Here is a 26,798-nt window from a genome sequence, read left to right on the forward strand (position 1 = left end):
GCAAACAAGCATACGGTCCATCTGATGGTAAGCAGAAATAGAAATGTATAGAAAGTTATAAAGAACTTTTAATTTTTTACTATTTAAAATGCAAAATCATTGGTATAAGTAGGTACTACTGGTATAAAAAATATACGTAATTAACGATATACATTTGAAAGTCATAAAAAAGTAATATGTACATATTTCAGAACTTACAAATCACTGGAAATATTCAATATATTTTAATTTTACCAAATCAAAGTACATCTTGTACTGTTGATTATATTTACACAAGTAATTTTAATTTCCAAAAACTATCAGTTGTGTTAAAACTACATATTTGGTTAAACAAGACCATCAGCTCTTATCGGTTTAATAATTTAAAGAAACTTGATTTCATTTATAAAATTGACATTATTGATGACATATTTTACACTTGTAAAATAAAATGGCGAATTTTAAGCTTGGTCCGACTTCTAATAAAGTAATAATAGATTGCCTAACATCATCATTCAAATAGTGTAATGTATCTTTCAGGGCTTCTGAAATTACTTGAAAAAAAATCTCACTGGTAAGCCAAGAGCTAAATTATGTGCAAAAGAGCTGGGCTCAGTATAAAAGAGCTGCGCTCAGTCTAAAAAGAGCTGCGCTCAGAAAGAGCCGGGCTCAATATAAAAGAGCTTTAGCTCTCCAAGCCTTTCTCCTTGCGCTTGATCCTCGCATAGGGCCCGATGTCTGGATCCATCACGAAATCGTACAGGACTGACGTCCAACTGTGGTGTTGGGGTAGGTCATCGTAGAACTCTCCGGCGATCCGTTTTACCTGGAATCATTGAAGCGTTAGCGACTTGAGTTATTTTTAACCCCCGAAACTATGGGGTGTTATAAGTCTGATGTGTCTGTCTGTTTGTTTATCTGTCAGTCTGTGTGCGTGTATCTCTCTATGGCATCGTAGCTCCCAAACAGATGAACCGATTTAGATTTAGTTTTTTTTTTGTCTGAAAGCTGAATTAGTCGGAAGTGTTCTAAGTCTTGTTTGATGAAAATCGGTCCACTATGTCGGAGGCTTTCACAAAATTTAAATTTTGTATAGTGGTTAGATAGAATTTTAACTAGATTTTTAGGCTTCGCTCGCGTTAGAAAGAGACAAAAAGTAGCCTATGTCACTCTCCACCCCTTCAACTATCTCCACTTAAAAAAATCACGTCAAATCGTCGCTCCGTTTTGCCGAGAAAGACGGACAAACAAACAGGCACACACACTTTCCCATTAATAATATTAGTATGGATAATTTGTGGTACGGTCAACCAATTTGAATCCTAGGCCACTCTAGAACCCTGTCTCATTTAAACCATGTTCTATTTGCCATAAGAAGTCACATTGACGTTTACTGTGCAAAGGTTCTACAGTGGCCTAGGATTCAAATTGGTTGACTGTACCTACTGACCTCAGGTAGCCTACTGCCGGGTACCGCCGGGAAGTCGTGATGCTCCATATGGTATCCCACGTTGAAAGTGATGAAATTCAACGCACCGTAGTAGGAGTACGTTTCGAACCCTTTCTTGAACATGTAGTGCTCTGACACGAAGTGTCCTGAAAGGAGAATGGGTAAATAATAGTTATTTGTTACACAAGGGGGCAAAGTTGTATTTTAACGCCGAGTGTGGAATTGAAAAACGAGCAAGTGAAAGGATTCTATAGTTGAACACAAAACTTTTCCCCTCACTTTAGCGAGGTAACTACAACGCAAAAAATGCATTTATCACCGCTTCCAGTAGTTAGAAAGGTGGTAAATCATCTTTATTACTAGATTCACCTGTAATTTTATCAATTTTAAAGCAGTTAATTTGACTTTATTCAAGGTCAAATTACTTTACCCACTAGTGGATAAAATGCGTTTTTACCCGCTGGTATTAAAGGACAAAACACGTGTTTCCGAGCTAGTGAGGGGAAAAATATATAAATGGCGTACCTGCCACTGGATGAACACCCATCGCTAACAGGGATCCGATGATAAGATACCATAGAGCTTTCCAACCTGCAATAATACAAAAATATTATATCAATTTTCCGTGCTCGCCAATTTCTAGGGTTCCGCAGTCAACTAGGAACCCTTATAGTTTCGCCATGTCTGTCTGACTGTCCGTCCGTCCGTCCGCGGATAATCTCAGTAACCGTTAGCACTAGAAAGCTGAAATTTGGTACCAATATGTATATCAATCACGCCGACAAAGTGGTAAAATAAAAAGTGGGAAAAAATGTTTTGTTAGGGTACCCCCTACATGTAAAGTGGGGACTGATTTTTTTTTTCATTCCAACCCTAACGTGTGATATATTGTTGGATAGGTATTTAAAAATGAATACGGGTTTACTATATTTTTTTTGTATCATATTAATATTATCGGAAATAATCGCTGCTAAAGGAAAACAAAGTGTGTGTCCCCCTCTAACTTTTGAACCATATGTTTAAAAATATGAAAAAAATCACAAAAGTAGAGCTTTATAAAGACTTTCTTGGAAAATTTATTTCAAGATAGGTTCAGTAGTTTTGAGAAAAATACGGAAAACTACGGAACCCTACACTGAGCGTGGCCCGACACGCTCTTGGCCGGTTTTTTTAAATAAGTCGCGTTTTTCTTTAGAGGATAATCGGCTATTTCGGCCCTTTCACCACATTTCAGACACTGGCGAACAAATATATGAATGAGGCGCGTTCCTAGCACACAGTCTAAGCTCGTGTAGGTGAACGCGTACCATTCTTGTATGAGTGAGATATGACAGGTAGACTGTTCGCGTTTTTGACAGGCGGTAACTGTGAGGTGACCGAGAGCGGGTGGGCAGCACTTTCAGCGGGGAGCGGAAGTGGCCATACTGTACGATAGTACTCTTTATTATATTGTGCTTTTATTCACTTTTTTTTAAGAGATAGGAGGCAAACGAGCAGACAGATCGCCTGATGGTAAGCGATCACTGCCGCCCATGGACACCCGAAACACCAGAAGTGTTGGAGATGCGTTGCCGGCCTATAAGATGGGTATACACTCTTTTCCTGAAGGTCGTAAGATCGTATCGGTCCGGAAATACCGCAGGCGACAATTCATTCCACAATTTAGCTTTGCGAGGTAGGAAAATTAAAATTAGAAATTGAAATTGAAAATTGAAAATAAAAGTTCAAAATTGAAATTGAAATATGAGATTGCAAATTGAATTTAAAATTTGAAATGGGAAATTGAAAATAAAATTAAAATTGAACTTTGAAATTTAGATTGAAACATGAAAATTTAAAATTAAATTTGAAAGTAGTACATTTGATTTACAATTTCAATATTCAATTTTCAATATCGATTTTCACTTCAATTTTCATGTCAATTTCCAATTTCAATTTAAAATTACTAATTTTTATTTACTAAAGTCTGTTTTAAGGATATTTTTGAAGGTAGATTTTGTTTACATTTTTTTTAAACCTAAAGATAATACAAAGTAGCCGTTTAGCGGCTCTGCACTTTCTTCATACATGGTTTGCGATTTATCATGACGTTTTCGTAATAGACGTATTTTTAACTCATGGTAGCTACAATAGGGGTGACGACTGCATAATAAAATTGGCATTCTGTTTAGTTCGTCAGTTAGATCGTCCAAAAATACTGAACACATATTTTTCGTTTTTTTTTTCTAATTAATGAAAAAGAAATACAAAGATATAGAGCATCACAGTTCTGGAGTGGGGGCTTGTGACGTCACTTCTAAGTAAAAATTGTACCTAGGCGTGACGTCACGCGAAACTTCAACGCACTGTACCGTCGTCATTTTTCGTTTACGGGAAAAAATAAAAAATATGTGTCTAAAATTCTTTTACAATCTAACTGATTAGTTACTAGGACTAATTAGTTTTTTTTTAGTCGTCTCGCCTATTATGAAAGGCAAAACAAGACTAAGACTCACCAAACAGTTGCACCACGCAAGCGTCAAAGAACAGCTGTATAATAACGTTAACCAGCTCCAAAGGTTCTGGCGGCTTCGGGCGCACCACCAGGGGGCGCACCATGTAGAACAACGGCTGGAGGATCAGCCAGATGAACTTGCCGAAGGTCGTGTTGAAGAGTTTAGCTTCAACAAGGGTTGGCAGGTCTGTGTCTATTGTTTCTATGCCTTGGTACTGGAAAATAATGGAACATAGTTACATCACTGAAGACGTTGGGAAAGAAAGGATTACCGAATAAGCATACGACCGGCATGGCGTGGTTGGTAGTGACCCTGCCTGCTAAGCCGCGGACGCGGGTTCGAATCCCAGTAAGGGCATTTATTTATGTGATGAGCACAGATATTTGTTCCTGAGTCATGGATGTTTTCTATGTATGTGCGAAATGTCATTTGATATTTGCCAGCAGTCGCTTTTCGGTGAAGGAAAACATCGTAAGGAAACCGGACTAATTCCAATAAGGCCTAGTTACCCTTTGGGTTGGAAGGTCAGATGGCAGTCGCTTTCGTAAAACTAGTGCCTACGCCAAATCTTGGGATTAGTTGTCACAGCGAACCCCAGACTCCCATGGGCCGCGGCAAATGCCGGGATAACGCAAGGAGGATGATGATATCGCCGCCTAGCACCCATAGTACAAGCTTTGCTTAGTTTGGGGCTAGGTTCAATGACTTACTCTGTGATGTTCCAAGTGGTACTTCTTAAAACTGATAGACGCGGGAACCCCGACGGGCAGATTTGCGAAGAACCCGAATAGTCTGTTGGCCATGGGCCGAGCGTGGCCGAAGGCTAAGTTGTGTGCGATTTCATGGATGGCTGTAACAAGAAAAGGTAGAATTAAAATGATAACATAGGCCATAAAGGGGTAGGCAGAGCACATGTAACTACACAAATTTCAGTGGCACTGCCACTCTTAGCCGAATGGCATTTCAGCGACGCGAAACGCCGCAGAAATGCAATCTATATCTATCGCTCTTGCGTATTGGCGCGACGCGCGACAGAGGCAGACTGCATTTCGTTTTCGCAGAAATGCCATTCGGCTACGGGGCCTGGCTAATAAGAAGTTGACAGAAAACGAAATTGTGACATTGCAGTGACAGGTTGCCATCTTATTATTTATTTTATTTTTTAATACGATGTAACTATGTGATTTGACTATACACGCGACGTTAGGGAGCATAAACGATTGACATGTTGCCTAGGCCGTCCTTTCTATTGTAGAGCGTCCCTCCGGTCGCCTTTTGTATATTATAGACTCAATATTATTATGAACAATAATTACAACAATAAATTGCTCTGATAATTAGGTTAGATTAAGATCATAATATATATGTAATGAACTATTCATAAGAGCTTGTAACTAGGCCTACAGGAATAAAGATATTTTGAATTGAATTGAATTTTAATTTATCGCCACTCGTTTCGAACTTCCACTTTTACGCACTTGTATCGTAATGTATATGTTATTCGTAGAAATATAACAATATACCTAATGAGTAATGACCAATATAATAAAGATAATGTAATCTTTTATCAGTAGGTATATGATAATATGGTTAAATGCCTAACTATGTTTGGATAAAGAATTTTTCCCCTCACTAGCTCGGAAACACGTGTTTTGTCCTTCAATACCAGCGGGTAAAAACGCATTTTATCCACTAGTGGGTAAAGTAATTTGACCTTGAATAAAGTCAAATTAACTGCTTTAAAACTGATAAAAGTAGGTGAATCTAGTAATAAAATAAAGATGATTTACCACCTGTGGAATTACTGAAAGCAGTGATAAACGCATTGTTTGCGTTGTAGTTTCCTCGCTATAGTGAGGGGAAAAGTTTTGTGTTACACTCGGGTGCAAATGTATTTTACTTCTCGTGTGTTAAAAAACTCGCAAGTTCAGGATTCTATTCTCGAACCACTCGCTTCGCTCGTGGTTCAACTATAGAATCCTTTCACTTGCTCGTTTTTCAATTCCACACTCGGCGTTAAAATACAACTTTGCCCCCTTGTATAACAAATAACTATTGTAAATAAGGTTTATTATAAATAGACATCGTTAATTTAAAAATAGTTTTAAAATAATAGTGTACATTAACCACAAAATTAAAATTATGAAAAAATTCCGACATAGTGAACCGATTTTCATGAAACATGGCTAAGAACACTCGACTAATTCAGCTTTCAAACAAAAAAACAACTAAATCTAAATCGGATCATCCGTTCGGGAATACGACGCCACAGACAGACAAGACAGAAAGACAGACACGTCAAACTTATAACACCCCGTCGTTTTTGCGTCGGGGGTTAAAAAAGAAATCACGCGGTATCGGGTTGATTCTTGCCTCGTTCAACGGTCGACCCGAATGTTTTAACATCCATCCATACTTAATATTATAAATGGGAAAGTGTGTGTGTCTGTTTGTTTGTCCGTCTTTCACGGCAAAACGGAGAAACGAATTGACGAGATTTTTTAAATGGAGATAGTTGAAGGGATAGAGAGTGACATAGGCTACTTTTTGTCTCTTTCTAACGCGAGCGAAGCCGCGGGCAAAAGCTAGTACATTATAAAGTGAAAAGTATTCCATTATAGAAGGGTGAAACTACAGACAGATTTGAGTCGATGAAAAAGTTAATTCGGCTTTATAATAAAATTGTGTTTAATCTTCACAAATATCAAATGTGTTGGAATAATCCTAACACACCATCACCGTTCGTTCACGTGAGCTTTCGCACGTGTATCATCCTCTTCAAAATAATCTTTGATAAACTATTATGAATCACCACTACGTGTATAGGTATAAATGCAACATGTGGAGTCTTATCTAACAGGTATACGTGATGCGATTCGAATAGACATATGCGACGCATTCAATTTAAGTAATACATATAATATGCATTTAACACTAAAATAAGTGTTTATAAAGAGACAACCGTTTCCTGAAATTAGTTCCTAGCAAGCTGGAAACCGTCTAAACATCAACTTCTTAATTAGTACAAGGCCAATTTACTTCATGCCATGAGTTGTTGGAAAATCTAAGGGTGCCAAAATAAAAGGCATTTGGTAGATGCTCCTTTTTTTGATGACCCAGGGGGAATTAGGCTTGTGTAGGACATGTACTAATAGTACAAAAGACACGATTCCCTGCACTGTACTAGACCGAACTACTCCCAAATGATTCTGCTCTCTAGTACATTTAGTACACTCACACACGCGCAACAGAATGGGAGCGAAAGGAGCGAAGAGCCGAGTGACAATGACAGCAAAGCGATCCGTGTGATGCGACCGCAATCGAACTAAAACAGACTGACTCGGACCGAGAGCGCGCGAAAACGGCCGATCAGCTCTCGGCTAGTACGAACGAGCGTTACTGTACGCCATATGAACAATTTGTCTCTTGCTCTCTAGGTGTACTACTGTACTAAATGTCCTAAAAAACGAACTAGTACACTTCGGAGATCGTACTAGTTGGGAGCGACCTTTTCAGTGAACGAGCAGGCACAACTCTAGGGGGAATCCGTTATAGATCCCACTGGTCCGGACTAGCCAAGTGAGCCCGACTCCCACGGATGAAGCCCCCTGGGGTGTTCCGACGCTCGCCTGGGGCGGGGTCTCGGGAACATGATTGTTAAACACCTTGCGGACCCATCTCTAGAAGCTGGTCATGCAGCCTACTCCGCTGAAGGCACCTCGGAACACTAGGGCCCTCCAGCTCGGAATACGTAGATGCTCTAATACACCTGTATGTAAGATAACCTAACCACAAAATTAAAATTATGAAAAAACCCCCGACCGCAACATAGTGGGCCGATTTTCATGAAACATGGCTACGAACACTCCAGACTAACTCACTTTCAAACAAAGTCAAACAGACAGACAGACAGACAAACAGACAAGACAGACAGACACGTCAAACTAATAACACCCGTCGTTTTTGCGTCGGGGGTTAAAAACGGGACGGGACAATAAAATGTTACCAATTTTTTAATTTCTAAATCTTACTTAGATTATGCACTAAATGTAGATATTTATGCAGTTGATTATAAAGTTAACTGTTGCAGAATTATCTAGAGATCTGATAACACATCATAGTTATTTCGAAGTACCAGCCGTATCTAAATAGCTCTTACAGTAAGTGTTCGATACAATTTCTTATCAAGGATTTGAACATGTTCGGTATGTATACCGGGCAAGACTTGCAAGTGATGAAATATGCCTAACCAGTTTCACTTATACTTACAAATACCTACTTATAAAAAGACCACAAAATTAAAATTTTGAAAAAACCCCCGACCGCGACCTAGTGGACCGATTTTCATGAAACATGGCTAAGAACACTCCCGACTCCGACTAACTCAGCTTTCAGACAAAAAAAAACTAAATCAAAATCGGTTCATCCGTTCGAGAGCTACGATGCCAAAGACAGACACACACACAGACAGACAGACAGACACGTCAAACTTATAACACCCCTTCGTTTTTGCGTCGGGGGTTAATAAATGCTCATGTATTTTCCCTACATTCCACTGATCGCCTGAATATCAGTCGACTCTGTGGTCAACCTCAACCAACTAATTGAGCAGTAGCCTATCTCTTTTCCACCTGTTGATGCGGTTTAAGTATTAAATGACCACAACCTCAGTGCGATGTATCATATCAACTTGCACTTTTAATCAGTTCACCTTCACCTTCATTTTCATTTTCATAACAATAATGTTTACGAGTTTCTGGTGGAATGTGTGTGACTAAAATATATTTGAACATCTCCTGTACCACATTTTAAAGCGAAATAAATATTTGATATTTTGATGTGACAATTACCACTGGGGAAAATGGTACAGTTAGCAAGAGAAATGTGAATACGATCACAGTGACATAAAATATGTATACTAGGGTGGGTCGTTTTTACTTTTTTTATTTAATGAGTCTACAATTTTTTTTGAAATTTTTGTTTAATTTTTTGCCTCCGGATTTCAGTTGAAGTTTATGTGTTTTGTATGGAGTAAGGTGTAAAAAGAGGTTTAAATCTTTGAAGTTTTTTTGTTCATTTATTTTAGCATGCTATTACAAATACCAATAATGGTATATCTTTATAGCAAAATGTTTAATTAGAAGACAATACATAGATATACTCCGCACACCACACAAAATGAACTAAAAAATATATATGAAAACTTCAAAGTGGATCCGGAGGCAAAAATGAATTCCAATTGCAAAATAATTTGAAACACTGTTTATTGGCACCAGTTGGCAAATTTGAAATTAAAAAAATTAAATTGAAAATGTAAATGGAAAATTCTACAAAGAACAGTTGTTACACGCTGGACTAACTAACAGTTAACACCATTCCGAGTTTCCGACACCCATTCTACCGTATTTTTACTATATAAAACAAAGTCAAACCAAGCTAAGTTTGCAACGAATTTGACACCCGCGCCGACCAAAATTGAATATTGCAATTGAAAATAAAAATTGAAAAAAAAAATTAAAATTTAAGATTAAAATTGAAAATAGAAATTAAAATGAAATTGATGTTGAAAATTGAGAACTGTCATTGAAAATTGAAATTAAAATTTGAAATTGAAAGTTAAAATTGAAATTGAAAATTGAAATCTGCACGACCACCATTCCTGTCACCACCCATTTGAAGTTGGGCTCGGAGCCGAACAGCTGTTACACGCTGGACTAACACCATTCCGATACAATGTACCCATTCTACGGAGGGATTTTTACCGTATACTAATAACAAAGTCAAACCAAGCTAAGTTTGCAGCGATTTTGACACCCGCGCCGACCAAAATTGAATATTGCAATTGAAAATAAAAATTGAAAATGAAAATGAAAATTTAACTTTAAAATTGAAAATAGAAATTAAAACGAAATTGATGTTGAAAATTGAGAACTATCATTGAAAATTGAAATTAAAATTTGAAATTGAAAGTGAAAATTGAAATTGAAAATTGTAATTGAAAATTTGAATGGAAAATTCTAAATTGAAAATTTGAATGGAAAATTCTAAATTGAAATACCTACCCAGCATGAGTGAGTGGTTGATGACTCCTCCGAAGCAGTAGGCCAGCACTATGAGCGCCGGCCAGCTGAGCTGTTGGATGAAGGGCAGCGTCACAAGCTGCACGACCACCATTCCTGTCACCACCCATTTGAAGTTTGGGTCGTAGCCGAACAGCTGTTACACGCAGGACTAACACCATTCTGATACAATGTACCCATTCTACCAAGGGATTTTTACCGTATACTAATAAGACTGACAGAGTCATACCACGCTAAGTTTGCAGCGTTTTTGACAGCCTCACGGTGCAAATGGTAACCGGTTCAATTGAATATTGCAATTGAAAATAAAAATTGAAAATGAAAATTGAAATTTCAGTTTAAAATTGAAAATAGAAATTAAAACGAAATTGATGTTGAATATTGAGAATTAAAATTGAAAATTGAAAGTGAAATTTGAAATTGAAATTGAAAATTGAAATTTGAACTTGAAAATTTAAATTGAAAAAATTAAGTGGAAAATTCTAAATTGAAATACCTACCCAGCATGAGTGAGTGGTTGATGACTCCCCCAAAGCAGTAGGCCAGCACTATGAGCGTCGGCCAGCTGAGGTGCTGGATGAAGGGCAGCGTCACAAGCTGCAAGAGCACCATGCCGGTCACCACCCATTTGAAGTTTGGGTCGTAGCCGAAAAGCTGCTTGATTTCTGGGTATTTCTCTGGAAAGGAATGAAAAATAGTAATTGTACATATTCGAATATTGTATAACTAGCTTTATTCATAGTGTGTGAACCTGCCTTAAGAATCTATATTATTTATGGTCATGGTTCGTTACTTTTTTAATCCCCGACGCAAAAACGACGGGTGTTATAAGTTTAACGTGTCTGTCTGTCTGTGTGTGTGTGTCTGTCGGTGGCATCGTAGCTCCCGAACGGATGAACAGATTTCGATTTCGTTTTTTTTTTGTTTGAAAGCTGAGTTAGTCGGTAGTGTTCTTAGCCATGTTTCATTAAAATCGGTCTACTATGTCGCGGTCGGGGGTTTTTTCAATTATAAATTTTGTGTTAAAATAAAAACCCAGCGAATATATGGATAAGTAAGATATTCCTTATTTACGAGGTGCTACTCCCACGTTATGTGTATTTGGCGCCATTTTACACTAGTCCCGCTAATGAACAACTCTGCTAGTTAAGACACAATAAAGCAACAACACAGTACGACAACTCTGTATGACTCCATACTAATATCACGGTTTGTTTGTCTTCACGGCAAAATGGAGCGACGAATCGACGTGATTTTTTTAAGTGGATATAGTTGAAGGGATGGAGAGTGACATAGGCTACTTTTTGTCTCTTTCTAACGCGAGCGACGCCGCAGGCAAAAGCTAGTTCTTAATAAAATTCAACATAACATAAACACAGTTGGGAAGTCACGGAAGTGATATATAGTATGAGGGGGCTGACCTTTGGGTCAGTTAAGTTATTACATTAATTTTACATGTAATATTTTTCCGGTCGGACCGGCAATACAGAAGGCCGCAGGTTCGAGTCCTGCCGGGTGTATGTTTTTAATTTTTCTTTAATTTAAAAACATGTATATTAATATATAATATTTTTCAATAAGTTTAAATTTTATAAATGCCATGAAGCAAACACATATAAATGTGGATACTTTTAAAAGATCAGTTAAAAATAGAACTCTTACTCCATTTAGTGGTATGTTTTTACTATAAGTTATGGCTACCTAATGATTGTCCGAGAATTTTTTTGCCGATTATTAAAGAAGCCTTCAGCGAATCTTTTGTCGGCGAACCGAAAATCGGAGTTTTTTTTTAAGTGAAACTAATTCAAATGCGACTTATAATAACTGGCAACGTTTAACGCTAACTGACAGCGTTGAACGTTTAACGCTCAGTGTTGCCAACTCGATTTTTTTTAAATACCGGAGGGATTCCACGCACTATTTTTAGGGTTCCGTAGCCAAAATGGCAAAAACGGAACCCTTATAGTTTCGTCATGTCCGTCTGTCCGTCTGTCCGTCTGTCCGTCTGTCACAGCCGATTTACTCGGAAACTATAAGTACTACAGTGATGAAATTTGATGGGAATATGTGTTGTATGAACCGCTACAAAATTATGACACTAAATAGTAAAAAAAAGAATTGGGGGTGGGGCCCCCCATACATGTAACTGAGGGATGAAAATTTTTTTTTCGATGTACATACCCGTGTGGGGTATCAATGGAAAGGTCTTTTAAAATGATATAAGTAGGTGATTATTGGGAGTTTCAAATCAAAGATTTGAAAACTCCCAATATCACTTCATATTTAGGACTCGTACTCAGGTTTATTGGTGATTTAAAACTCTCAATAGGTTTTCAGATGATTTAAAACTCCTAATCGGCTTTCTCATGATTTGAAACTCTCAATAGGTTTTCTGATGATTTAAAACGCTCATGACGAATATATAGACAAAAGTTTATAAAACTCCGTTAATGATAAAACACCTTTCAAGTTAGTTGCACGTGCCTATTGACAAAATGAAGTTCGTAAAACAGTCTCAGAAATTGCAGTTGGATGCTGTTTGTTCTTTGTCCAATAAACGTTATTTTCGACATGGCTCGCTTTTACCCGACACCATTCGCTGTATAATATGTGGCCCATCGAACTGTGGAAAAACAAATTTAATTGTCGGTTTGCTGCTACATGAACATGGTCTACGCTTTCAAAATGTTTATGTATATTCTAAAACCTTATTTCAACCAATGTATCAATTTCTAAAGCAAGTTTTAAAGCTAGTTCCTTCAGTATCATTTCAAAAATATAACGCAAATGATGAAATCTTAAGTCCTCATACAGCAAACATGAATTCCATTATAATATTTGATGATGTTGCGTGTGAAAATCAAAATAATATACGAGATTACTTTGCAATGGGAAGGCATAAAAATATAGATAGCTTTTATCTAAATCAGACGTATAGTAAAATACCTAAACAATTAATAAGAGATAATGCTAACTTAATTATTCTTTTTAAACAGGATGATATTAATTTAAAGCATGTTTATGATGAACATGTAGGAAGTGATATGTCATGGTCTCAATTTCGTGAAATGTGTGCACAAGTATGGAAGATCCCGTTTGATTACTTAGTCATAAATAAAGATTGTAATAGAAATTCAGGCTGTTATAGAAAAGGATTTGATACATTTATAATTCTAGATTGACTTGATATATAAAGCATAGTATTACATTAAACACTTATTGCTTAAAATGAAACCATCTAGTTCAGACATGGAACATAAAATTAATGAAGAAAAATTGTTTAAACAAAAAGTACTCAAATCTGCTGAAGCAGTAAGAAAAAAGTTAAACGCATTCGTGATGTTAAATCAAACGATAATATGATGTTGGAAGCAATGTTAAAACCAATCACAGACCCACTTGGTGAAATGGTAAAAAAACATAGTAGTAATGATAACAATCTAATCATTAGTGACTCAGATTTTGATAACGATAGGTTTAAATGGAACAAGCCAGTAAAAACATTGAAATATAGTCCTTCAGAAGATGGGATGAAAGAAAGTTTGGATAATAAAACTTTGTTGAGAAAGTCATTTGAATCTGAACCAAATTATAGTGAAAATGAATTAAATGATAGTGATTCTTCATCTCAAGAAAGTGTGAACCAAAGTGATTCTGATACAACAAATAATATTTCATTTAGAACGTCAGACTCGTTTCCTTCTCCTCGCGATGATCCCGCTTGGCAGAAACAATATTTTATCATGAACATTCCATTTGGTGTACGAAATGAGCGTGGAAAGCTAATGCTTGGATCTTACCCAATTTCTGTTAATGATGATAAACTCGTGATAGGTGGAGAAAGTTATTTTTTAACACAAGGCTTACATGATTTGTTGTTTAAGAAAGTACCTGACTTAAAACTAGTAACTGAAGATGATAAACGATTATATAAAACATTGTTAATGAAAACGAATGCACATAGACGCGACTTTGATCCAAAGAAACCCATAAAAAGCAACAAGGGTATGAAATATTTAAACCTTATAAAACCTCTTTTCAAATTATCCAAACAGCGCACAGTAAGTGAAGAATATATATCCGGTAAAGGTTTACCATCAATGAAAAAAGTAAAAAGAGATATTTCATATGTATATTGGGATGATCCAAACGAATTAGTTGACAGATTAAAACTGCTTATAGCATCGCGTGACGCTGGAAATACAGGGTTAGATAACGAGATAATATCCATAATTGAAGAATTACGTGAAGCAGGCTTAATAAATAATATATAAATGTATATACTCTTACCTTTCCCATCAGTTGAAGTTTGACTTTCAAGTAAAAAATGAATATAGACAAATTCGGTCACCATGTTCATAAACGTTTGCGTACTGATGAAATCTCTGAGCTCAAGTACAAGGCTTTGCTTCGAACAGAAGCAGGAAATTTTGATCTAAAAACTATAAGATTAAAAGGGGTTGTTAAACCATTATCTTCCGATGATGCAGTTAACAAGCAGTACGTTGATGAACACATTCAAAACATGTACGAAAAGAAGTATATAGACTCTTTGTTTAACACAATAAATAATCAAATTCACCAACTCGTAACTCAGTTAAAACTGAACTTTTATACGAAGAAGGAGATAGACGATATTTTAAAAAAATATAATAATGATAAAACAACAAATAGTGAACGAGATCCACAGGTCAGCGCGAAGAAATTTTAAGCGACGATCGGTTGTACTACAAGGAATTGATGATTTATGGCAAGCCGATTTGATAGATTTACAAAAGCTTCATACTGTTAACAGAGGATATAAATATATTTTAACCGTTATTGACACATTTTCAAAGTATGCATGGTGTACACCTATTAAGTCTAAAACTAAAACAGAAGTCAAAGATGCATTTGAACTAATAATAAAAACATCTAAACGAAGACCTAAAAACTTACAAACTGACCTAGGAAAAGAATTCTACAATCAAGAATTCGATTTCTACTTAAAATTATTAAAAGTTAATCATTACTCAACTTATTCAATTAAGAAGGCATCTATTGTTGAAAGGCTGACAAAGACACTTAAGTCTAAGCTCTACAAACATTTTGCATTAGTTGGTAACTATAAATGGGTTGGTAAGCCATTAGACGATGTAGTAAAATCATATAATCAGACTGTGCATCGCACAACAAAAATAAAACCTATTGATGTAAATTTTGATAATGAAATGCAAGTATTAAAAAATATTAAAAAATCACTATCCAATTTGTCTTATAAATCGAACAAATTCAATATAGGAGATTGTGTACGCATTAGCAAGTATAAAAATGCCTTTCACAAAGGTTACACACCTAATTGGTCAACAGAACTTTTCACTATTACTCACGTGAATCGCACTCAACCTGTTACGTATCACATTCAAGACCAGCATAAAAACACTATACTCGGTACATTTTACGAGGAAGAACTTCTGAAAACCAACCATCCAAACGTTTACCTTGTAGAAAAGGTTATTAAAAGAAAGGGTAGAAAGTTGTATGTTAAATGGTTGGGCCTTAATAATAGCGAAAACAGTTGGATTGATAAAAGTGCGGTTGTTTAAAGATATTTATATAATTTCCTTTTAATGATAGTGTTATTATCTCACGAGATATGAAAGGGAAAGGACTGTTAAACAGCGCTATTAATAATTTACCCTTTGAATTACACTTACCTGGTTATAACTATTGTGGTCCGGGAACAAAATTGCGCAAAAGGTTGCAGAGAGGCGATAAAGGAATTAATGCGCTAGATAATGCGTGTATGAAACACGACATAGCATATGATAGTTATTCGGATTTAGCTGATAGACATCGTGCTTAGAGTTTGCATTATCCGACGGATTTTTAGTATTCGAATAATTCGGATAATACAATTTTTATTATTCGAATATTCGAATAATTCGGATAATTTCGGATAATTTATTAAATGGAACAAAATTAATGTTACAGGTGCGTATAAGCGTGGAATGGAATTGATGAGGGCTGAGATAGATGAGCGCTATAATGCGAAATTTACCTACATTTTTATTTATTTTTTGCGTAAATCAGCAAACTGTAGAAATTAAAACACACCTAGCTCTCTATCTTTAGTTCTATGACTAGAATCTTGCAATCAGATAGTGAGCTGTCGATATAAGACAGTTAGTAGTAGTGATTAGTTAGGTGTTAGGTATAACGAGAAGTTTTTCTGACAACACCTTTACCTTGGAAATGGATGGTAGAGAGGATGGCTTGTGTAGAGTGGAACGTGAGACAACATCATTGGATATGATGATGGTTATAGGCGATACAGCGTTGTCATATTATCCGTTCCGATATCGGATATAGGAAGGATGTCAAAGGCAAAAATCAAAGATGGCGCCTTGAATGATTTCGAGAATGTATAGGAGTCGGTCCTTCGCTCGATCGGATCGGATTAAATCTGCGGGGCCCTTCCGGATACACTTCGACCCATCGGGATCTTTTGTGCAATTACCCCCTTAGATCTTAAGATCCTTCAGCTATTCAGGAGCTTCTCGACCATCTCCACGTATCGGATGATGAGGCTCATGGGTAGCTCTCTGATGTCCTTTGGTACTAGGTAGCCTGCTCCAAAGTTCTTCATTCTTTGTCTGGCGAGGGCGTGACATTCACACATTAGATGTCTGGCGGTCTCTTCCTCTTCGCCGCACATGCGACAATCTGTGTAGTCAGCGTGTCCCATCTCTTTTTGGCGATTAGCCTTTGTATGGTCCTTCATAGCCGTTTTAATGGTTCCTTGTGACGTTGTCTTCAGACCTGGCCTTGGCAAGTTCATCAGCATTTTCATTGCCAATGAAGCCTTCGTGCCCCGGTATCCATACCAGTTGCATCTTGTTTTGCCTTCCAAGCTTGTTAAGAGCTTGGATGCCGTTTAATACCAGTCAAGAGTCACCTCTGGGCGATGTGAAGGCTTTGAGTGCCGCCTGACTGTCGCTGAGTATATAGATATTCTTTCCTTGGGTTTGTCTAACTATATTCTTATGTACACAGGTAATTATTGCGTATGTCTCGGCTTAAAAGACAGTGGCATAATTGCCCATGCTGATACTACCACTGTAGTCACTAGTCATTTGCATAAATGCCTACGCCCGTACCAGATGCCATCTTGGACCGGATCGGATACTTAATATAAAAAGTTGAAAACTCTTTTCGTAGGCTCTAAACAAAAGCGTCCTGGTTAGGGTCTTAGAACAGGAATGAGCAACTGAGCATAGGTACTCGTTCAGATTCAGATTTATTTATTTCTCAAAATCCATACATATTTTTAATTAAAAACTAACAAAAACATGCACACATAAAGAGATCGTCAAGGCAGGTACACTAGGTACGCATTAAAAGCTGACAATCTTACAAGTAGGTATATAACTTTTTTTTTTTTTTAGTTAGGTTCACATTTACTAAGAATTATAACTTACTAATATAGACATTTAATATACATATATAATTTACTAATAATTAATTGGAAGTCACGAACATGGCTAGGCATATTAATAGGTATTATTTAGGTATTCTTTTATGCTATAAAGTGTCTTGTACTCTTGTCAAGTAGTAGCTGTTTTACTTTGCGACGGAAAGTGTTGAAGGTGGTCTCAGTTTTTATTACTTTTGGCAGTTTGTTGTAAAGTTCAAAACAGAATAACCAAAAAAAGAGAAGACCAATTAGTCGAAGACACTTCCTATCCAGGTGTGGATCATTTTAGACCTTAGTTGCACAGTGGCTGGTACCAAAGTACCAATGGAAGGGGAGAGGCGATAAATAAGTATTGTACCACCAACATAAAATATACAAGACATAAAATTTAAAAAAATGAAGAAGGAGGAGGTACAAAGGCGAACTTATTTAAATATTCAAATCCAAAACGCCTCAAATTGCTCGGCAGCAATTTGATGGGTTTTAGTTTCCAAGCTGATCAGTAGATCGACTAAGATTTCAAAGTATAAGTAGTAATTAGACCGATTTTTGTGTATGAATGTAACTAAGGACTTAACCCTTTACCGCATGTGACGTATACAATATTTGTTGAAATTTGAACTATAACAGTTGCCAGTAGAGTAGAATTTATAACGGCCAAATATGGAACAATATGCGGTAAAGGGTTAAAAGGAAAATGCCTAAGTGAAGTGGAGGGAATTCTGGCGTACTAAATTGCCATGGAACTGATAACAGCTAAATTCGGAGTGAGGCGCTAAATTTCAATTTCAAAAAAACAAGGGACCAGGAAATCTAGCTATAAATCTCCCTTATTAAGTACGGTTTTACAGATAACTTCACGTTAGCTATTAGCAGTAATGAAAGTAGGTTGGGGTAACGTTTCATATTAAAAAATAATACTTGAACGTTTTTCTGTTTTTTTAAATCATCCAATTAATCGAATATTTGATAAAAACTGAGTGCGTGGGGTGAGGCATTCTGTTTACTTTTTGTCCACGAATGCTTTCTTTGTTTTGTAAATATTAGTTTGATTTTGAAGATAAATAGGTGTTAACTTGTTAGCAATAACATTGTCCGTATTAAGAATTGATCGAAATTGGTTTCAGTGACGTCTATCTATTAAATATATTACTTATAAATAAAAAATAATGTTTATAGAAATTATCCGTTTATCCGGATAATTTCACTTGGATTATTCGAATATTTTCGGATAAAAATATTGGCGGATATTCGAATAATTCGGATATTCGAATATCCGGATTGCAAACCCTAATCGTGCTGATTTAGAACTATACGAAATGGCGAAACAAAGAAGAAAATCGAAAGATGCAGGGAGAGGAGAAAAAATTGCTTCGTGGTTAGTTAGCAAAGTGATGAAATCTAAAATAAAGGCAGGTGCGGGTATAAAACCATTTAAACGTTTTGTGACCAAGATACGCAGTGAATTAAAAAAGAAACCAAAAACAAAAGGTAGTAATATAATTGAGCGGGCACTTATTGCTGCGACGAAAATTTTTAAAACCAATTCCAAGGTACGGGTACCTCGTCTTATACCAATTCCAAAAACTGGAGGCTTCTTACCGCTGATACCTATTTTTGCTGGTCTGTCTGCGCTAGGGTCATTAGCAGGAGGAGCTGCCGGAATTGCTAAAGCTGTAGGTGATTACAAAGCCGCCAGAAAAAATTTAGCGGAATCGGAGCGACATAACAAGATGATGGAATCTATTGCATTAGGAAAAGGCTTACACATTAAACCATATAAAAATGGCAAAGGATTATGTTTGAAACTTTCAAAAAACTAACTGAGAGGTTACCCAGGCGCGCTCTTTCAAATATTGACATTTTAAAACACTCATCTGATATTCCATATTTTCGAGGAGTTTATATGAGAGACAGTTTACCAAAGACTCCTAAAAAAGTAGAATGTGGAATTGTTAATTTAGACAGTTTTAAAAACAATGGTACACACTGGGTAGCCTACGTAAAAGATAACAATTATTGTGAATATTTTAATAGTTATGGTGACCTTTCACCTCCGCTAGAATTAAAGAGGTATTTAAAAAAATATGATATTTACTATAATTATGACACATATCAAAAGTTTAACACTGTCAATTGTGGACACTTATGCCTAAAGTATTTAAAACAATATTGGTATAACCGTTTAAATATCATCGCACAATAAACAGTTTATCATTCTCACAATGTCTTTCACTTTGTCTATAACTGGAACATCTTCCACTCTGTTAACAAACTATTCACCAGCTTTTCACCTGGATGGTGAATATGAGTGTGGGCTATTGTATATGTCAACTTTTAATTCTATACCCAACATAGACGACAGAAATAATAAGTTCTATTATGGTAAAAACAAAGTAATTAAAATTCCTGAAGGATCATATGAACTTCAAGATATTGACGATTACCTTAAAGAACATATTGAAGGATGCTCTTTTGCACTAACATGCAATAATAATACCTTAAAAACATCTATTTTATGCTCTGAAAATATTCATTTCGACAAAGAAGGCTCCATCGGTAATATACTTGGCTTCGGTTCAGAATCTATTCAAGCTAATATATTAACTGAATCCCCTTATCCTGTCTCCATTCTCTCAACAACCATAGTCCGCATCGAATGTGACATAGTGAGCGGTTCATTCGTTAACGGAAAACCTAGTCATATAATTCACGAGTTTGTACCAAACGTGCCACCTGGTTATCGGATTATAGAAACACCAAAAAACGTTATTTATTTCCCTGTAACCCAAAATAGCTTAAACACAATAACGATAAGAATTTTAGACGTTAACAATAATCTAGTTAATTTACGGGGTGAAGAAATTCAGTTATATTTACATTTAAGAAAAAAATGATAGACTTCAATAAAACTTCAGTCTCTCTTAAAAACATTACCAGTACTCATCCTGCAATCATGAAAAGAAGACCTAAAGTAAAACTCACAAAACAAAATAAGCAATTCCTCCAAAGCTTACGCCTATTAAAATGAGTATATTAAACTTAACAGAACCTTTTGTCTTTGATAATTCTATCGAGAGCTTTGAATATCATTCATATAAACCGTACGTCACAAGTTTCAATTTCAACGATGAAATACGTATACCTATAAACCAACAAGATCTTTACGTACTACCATCAGCAAGTTCTTTATACATAGAAGGTACTATAACCGCATTCAATAGAGAAACAAAAGCCGAGGTAAAAAGTGTTCTTCTTACAAACAACCCCATACTTCATCTATTTCAAGATATTCGATATGAATTAAATGGAATCGAAATTGACAAAATTAAAAACGCAGGAGTTACAACAACTATGAAATCTCTTGTATCTATGAATGGACTGGAAGCATCCATGTCTAAGTTATGGGGATTTGATGTCAATGGTATAAAAAACACGGAAGGTACATTTTCTGTGTCTGTACCTTTAAACAAGATTCTCGGGTTTGCTGAGGATTACAGCAAAATCATAATTAATTGCAAGCATGAACTTATTCTTTTAAGATCCAATACTAATTTGAATAGTGTTAAATTAAATGCGAATGAATATATAGACAATATTACTATATCTAAAATAGTATGGCGCATGCCTCATGTTAAAGTGTCTGATCGTGAAAGATTAAATTTACTCAAATGTTTAGAAAGAGATCGTGCCGTTCAGATAGCATTTAGGACTTGGGATTTGTATGAATATCCGCTCTTGCCTGAGACGTCAAAACATTCTTGGTCTATCAAAACTTCATCGCAAATTGAAAAGCCGCGTTATATTATAATTGGATTGAAAACGGGACGAAAAAATGAAGCTAATAAAGACATATCACACTTTGATCACTGTAATTTGAGAGATGTTAAAGTTTTCTTGAATTCAGTTTACTTTCCGTACGAAAGTTTTGATGCTAGTTTTTCGGGTGAAAAGTTTGCTATATTATACGAACAGTATGCGAAATTTCAACAGTCTTATTATAATCGTCTACAAGCGCCGTTGCTTAGCCCTAAAGATTTTAAAGATAAAGCTCCTTTATTTGTTATCAACTGTTCTCGTCAAAACGAAACCTTAAAAACCGGTTCAGTAGATGTGAGAGTTGAATTGGATTGTGAATCTGATATACCAAAGAACACTGCAGCTTACTGTCTGATTTTAAATGATAGTGTATTTGAATATAAGCCTTTAAGTAATATTACGAAAAAAGTATCGTAATGCAGCATATATTTGTAGACCTTCAAGGGTTTAAAACAAAAGAAAACGAATTTATTATCAAAGAATTTGCATACAGCACGCTAGAATACACTCAAGTTTTCTTAATAAAACCCCTTTTCGATTTTCTAAATTGACGGAAAGTGAAGAGAGGCAGACAAAATGGATTGAAAAACATTTAGGTATTTTGTGGCACGAAGGTTATGTTGATTATAGAGAATTTAGAAGACTTATTTATAATCATATTAAAGATAAGATAATATTCGTTAAAGGTATGGAAAAAATTAAATGGATTAAAGAATTATATTCAAACTGTACTGTTATAGATTTAAGTGAAAAGGGTGCACCGAATTTACAAGAACTGTATAAAAAATATTGTATTAATGATTGTATTTTTAATTGTGTGTACCATAAAAAAACTTGTGCATTAAAAAATGTAATATGTATGAAAAAATGGTATTTAGAAAATCACGTTCCTCTTTGAATAAATGAATGTGCTAAATAAAACGCATTTTATTAACCTGTAAATTATACTCCTGAAAACAATGTTTAAATCAACTCATGATACGATATTGTACTCATAATACAGGTATACGATCATAACATAAGTATCCTGAGTTGATTTAAACATTGTACATAAATATGGTGGGTTTAAAAAAGAAAAACTAATGTTTTTTTTTTAAAGTTTATTTAATAATAATATACATACTGGCATAGCTAACTTAAAAAGTAAAGTAGGTGTTTACAAATTAGTTCAAAGTTTCCTTTAAAATATCACTATATAACTATATTTAGAAAAATGAAGCATGTCCCCACGCAAGTGTGTGAATATTGTCTTTTAATATTACTCGTTTATCATCATTCGAAGATAGTGCTACTTTCATTGTTTTTAATATTTACACAAGCTCTTCGATGTTTTATTAACTTTGGTAATTCTATAAATCTAGACGCTCTAAGAGGATTATATTTGTTTATGTTTATCTCGAGATATAAGTTTCGTAGAAAGCTCCAGCCACTGTCCCGTTCTTGAAATTCATCAATTTTCGTGCTCAATGTGTTCAAAATGGTTGAAAATATTTCTTTAAATTCGTAACTCTGATGTAAAATGATATTTTGCGTAGCGAATGATTTAATTTCACATGCTTCATTTTTCGGCAAACCAAATTCAGCAAACAGTTCAAAGTTAACCTTTATAGATCCAAAAGCAAGCCTTCTCGCTTCGAGAATATGTTTAATATGTCTACGAAGAGCGCACAGAAACTTTACCGGTGAGTCATGGAGGCTACTCTCTGGTCCACGCACTCTGTATGATGCTATTCTACTACGGAAAGCGCTGCTTATTTTTTCAATATCAGGAGTTAATTGAACAGAGTTATTATTTTTATGCAAGTTAGTGCGCAAGTGAGCAGAAAAGGCTTTACTTGGAATACTTATGTCACACACTGAACAAAATATGGAGCTATTATGAGGCATTTTGCCTATTGACATAGGAATAGACTAAATTAGACGTAAAAAAGATTAAAGATTATTGGCTTTTTTTATCTGGGAAAAAGGTTCCTTCATCTGTAAAGTCGTCCTTACAACGCTTTAGAATCTTATTTATTCCATCTACTATATCCGAAACGGAATCCACACGATATTTAAAATTAACCAGCGCTTTCTCCCAACGGGCTTCAGATGGAACGTTTTGAATATCTACTACGTTATACAGTTTAAGATCAATAAAAAGATCACCGGTTAACGAAGCTGTGCGACGCACGTAGCCGCCTGGGACGCGACGTATCAGCACGGACGACAGAGAGTTGGCAGCGGATGCTCGACGCTGGGCTTCAACATGTCCTTCGTCACCCCAGTTTGAAAACCAGCCTGGCTTACAATCAGGTGTCTCTTTCTTCGACTTGGTTGTCGTACTGGAATATTAAAAACTTATTTATATTATCGAATACAACAAAATATAATTAGTTAATTAGGTAAGTACTTAACATTTAAGAATTTAAATACTATGGTTTAAAATGTTTAGATTCAAAGGCTAATTACAATTAGTTAAGTAAATATATGTATTACATATAAAATAACTGAATTGAATTAATTACCTTTTAGTTTTGTCTTCTTCATCAAGGTCAGTGTCACTGTCCTGCAACGTATCAGTTATTAACACGGACGATGCGTGCTTTTTCACAGTTTTCTTTGGTTTGATCTTCTTGCTGTAATATTAAAAACTTTATATTACTTCCAGTTCTCATAAATAAAGAGAAATAAATAAAAAGTTCGCATTTGTAGACAAGTTTTCAAACACAGTTTTAATTAATTACCTTTTACTAGCACATTCTTCGACGACGTTTCTGTCCAGCGACCAGCCCGCGTCACGTTTCGGGATCTGAGAAGCGTTTTTCCTTTTGGTTGTTTTCTTCTGAGTCCTACAATACATAGTGATTATCCATCAGATCATTAATAATAACAAAAATTAATAATAAGTCAATAAAATCTTAAATTTAATTAAAATACATACTTTAATGATCCAGATTCATCCTCAGAGTCGAGGTCTTTCTTAGACTGGATTACATGGTACTCAAAGTCAGACCTGAAAATAAAAAATAAGATTCTGTTATGTTCAGTCGAACGAGATTTCACAGTTGTACTTGTACCTCTCTCCAGCGAGGGTTATAAATTTTAAGTTAAAGTTAATACCAATACGCACTTAACTCGCATAAAACTGCTACTTAGAAGGATACTTATCGGTAAATTTAATCGAGAACAAACATCACTCAACACCATATTCAGAATAGTTTATAGCTAAATAAAATATTACAAACTTACGAACATTGTTTCAAGGTGAATTTCTCCGTGTACGTAAAACTCGCACTGTAACACTTGCACTTGTTAGAAAATAGTAGAGGAAATGAATAAGCCAGGGGTTTTATTAATAAAACGAAACTGACGTAAAGTCATGAGTTAACAACCTAAAAGCAAATTATAACTAACATAAACTACAACATTTGCAAAAATACAGTAAGAAACCAATATAATACAAAGGTTGATCATCACTGTAATATAATATTCAACTCAGCTAATTATTGAAAAACAAAAGTGTAATATTTCTTTTGTCGGAAACAAGAACGAATGTCGCCGCGTTAAGACCGCGTTCAATGTGCAAGCTATAATAGCTAATAGCTATACTATATTTTGTTACTACGAAGTTATAAATAGAGCATTTAACAAATTAAAATTACAACAGTTCGAGATTTCAAGCCGGGTGCATTATCAGTTTCAAAATCAGAATGGTATGTATTTTACTTTTATTATATTCTTGGTATCTTTGAGTACTTTTATTTGGTGTTGAAATATATTTAACTTGATATTTTTTTACAGGGCTCGCAACCTATTAACCACGCTGCTGAAATGACTGAAACCACACCATTTTATTCGCAAGTTTGTGAAAAACCGAATGATCCGCTCAATTATTCTCAAGACATGGATGCGTACCTGAAATACCAGGATTTGCTCCTGAATCCATCTTTAGAAATTCCATTATCAGGTACACCAGCAAAAAGTCAGAAGAAAATCGCTAAGAAAGGAAAGAGGAAAATAAAAGAAATGGGTTTAAATTCCCATGTCATCAGAAAGGTTACAAAAGGAAAGCGTCTGATTAAAATCAGTATATCCGATTTGGAGCAATCAAATATCGAATCTAATGGGGTTACAGTACAATATGTTGTTCAAGATGACTATGATGAGTTATTAAATGCAACTGAAGGTCTGGTAGAAAAAATTGTAAAAAAGTTGAGTGAAGTGAGTAATTATTAGAAAATTTTATGTTATAAAATGTACTTTACTTTTTAGTTAGTCGTCGTGCTTGTAATATATCTCATTACTTAAATAAAATGGTTTCATGATAAATTAATTGTTTTATTTTTAACATACTAAAACATAGAGAATAAATACGATATTATTTTTAGAGTTTTACCACTCACAATATAGTTGAAATATGTATACTGAGATCTATTATATATCAAAACCATTTATAATTCATGTAAATCGTGATCATTTTATAAGATAAACATAGCGAGTGAGCAACCAGGTAAACTGACTCAAATTACAACTAAATGAGTGATTGCAATTTCGCATACTGTTCAATGTATGTCATGATTTTAATATAATCAAAATTTGAACCTTATATCTTTATGAAAAGTTCTGCTTTGCAAAGTGCAGTATATGACATACGCTAGCCTTTAATTTATACTGAACTCTTTGTTATGGGTGTCAAAGAAGATCATATTTTATATACGTTATTTTAAACCATATATTACAAAATTCGTAGTAGATATGACGTGGGAGTACGTAATCCGAAACAGCCAATAGCATAACTGGGTCTACATCACACTTATAAAGTTTTTACAATGTTTCATATAAATAAAAATGGTGATGTGTAGTATGTCGGGTTGTGACGACCGACAACCTCAACACGTAAACCATTCCTTGGCTTGGCCAACCGAGGCATGTAGTGTTGAATTCGAGACTTGGGGATCTCTGTATTTACGCGGTCGATAGATATGGAATCCCATACCCGGAGGGGGTCAAACTCAATCGATGCATGTAAAACGCGACTACACCAGAGTTCACACTTTGGGGGTCCATTCGTGTTCTGCGACGCTGACGAGCTGATCAGACACGTTGTGTGTAAACGCCACTGTCAATCGAGCAAACGCTTGAGAGAGACCACATCTGAGATTGGCCACCTCGGAGAGTGTGTTGCGTTAAGCTTTTGCTATTTAATATCATACCTAACTTAACTTTACGGCTTACATTTTCGAAATGGACCATTTAACAACGAACACCATACTTCATCTGTTTCAATCAAATGAACGAATCCGAAATGTTAAGTTAAAAATCTGATTGCGCTTTTACAGTTCACAAGTTCTAATTCTAAATATGCAATCGTAAACCTTGTGTGCTTTTTAAACCATCAGAAAACCTATTGAGAGTTTCAAATCATGAGAAAGCCGATTAGGAGTTTTAAATCATCAGAAAACCTATTGAGAGTTTCAAATCATGAGAAAGCCGATTAGGAGTTTTAAATCATCTGAAAACCTATTGAGAGTTCCAAA

General features: G+C 35.4%; 2 protein-coding genes and 1 long non-coding RNA gene across 4 annotated transcripts in view; 1 reads left to right on the plus strand and 2 right to left on the minus strand.

Moving 5' to 3' along the window:
- Positions 1–248: 248 nt before the first annotated feature.
- LOC125240377 (sphingolipid delta(4)-desaturase DES1) overlaps positions 249–26,798 on the minus strand; it is a 30,430-nt gene continuing 3,880 nt past the window's right edge. Inside the window, exons 2-8 of one of the 2 annotated variants that reach the window (XM_048148287.1) lie at positions 10,656–10,681; positions 9,987–10,137; positions 4,635–4,774; positions 3,925–4,138; positions 1,955–2,020; positions 1,430–1,575; positions 249–805 (exon numbers count right to left, since the gene is read on the minus strand). In XM_048148287.1, coding sequence (XP_048004244.1) covers positions 665–805; positions 1,430–1,575; positions 1,955–2,020; positions 3,925–4,138; positions 4,635–4,774; positions 9,987–10,137; positions 10,656–10,681 — 884 coding nt within the window. In that variant the 3' untranslated portion in view covers positions 249–664. Of the gene's footprint in view, positions 806–1,429; positions 1,576–1,954; positions 2,021–3,924; positions 4,139–4,634; positions 4,775–9,986; positions 10,138–10,504; positions 10,682–26,798 lie in introns of both variants that reach the window. The other variant, XM_048148286.1, reaches the window with a different exon arrangement.
- On the minus strand, positions 22,365–24,900 carry LOC125240380. The gene is made up of 5 exons (XM_048148289.1): positions 24,515–24,900; positions 24,203–24,274; positions 24,006–24,110; positions 23,787–23,897; positions 22,365–23,603 (listed from the first exon to the last, which is right to left on the minus strand). Coding segments are annotated over exons 1-5 (675 nt in total). The 5' UTR covers positions 24,517–24,900; the 3' UTR covers positions 22,365–23,218.
- Positions 24,847–26,457, plus strand: LOC125240381. Its single transcript, XR_007178607.1, has 2 exons — positions 24,847–24,974; positions 25,063–26,457. It is a non-coding gene; the product is annotated as an uncharacterized LOC125240381 (long non-coding RNA).

This window comes from Leguminivora glycinivorella, chromosome 27 (genome assembly GCF_023078275.1).
Source record: "Leguminivora glycinivorella isolate SPB_JAAS2020 chromosome 27, LegGlyc_1.1, whole genome shotgun sequence".
Classification (NCBI taxonomy): Eukaryota; Metazoa; Arthropoda; class Insecta; order Lepidoptera; family Tortricidae; genus Leguminivora; species Leguminivora glycinivorella.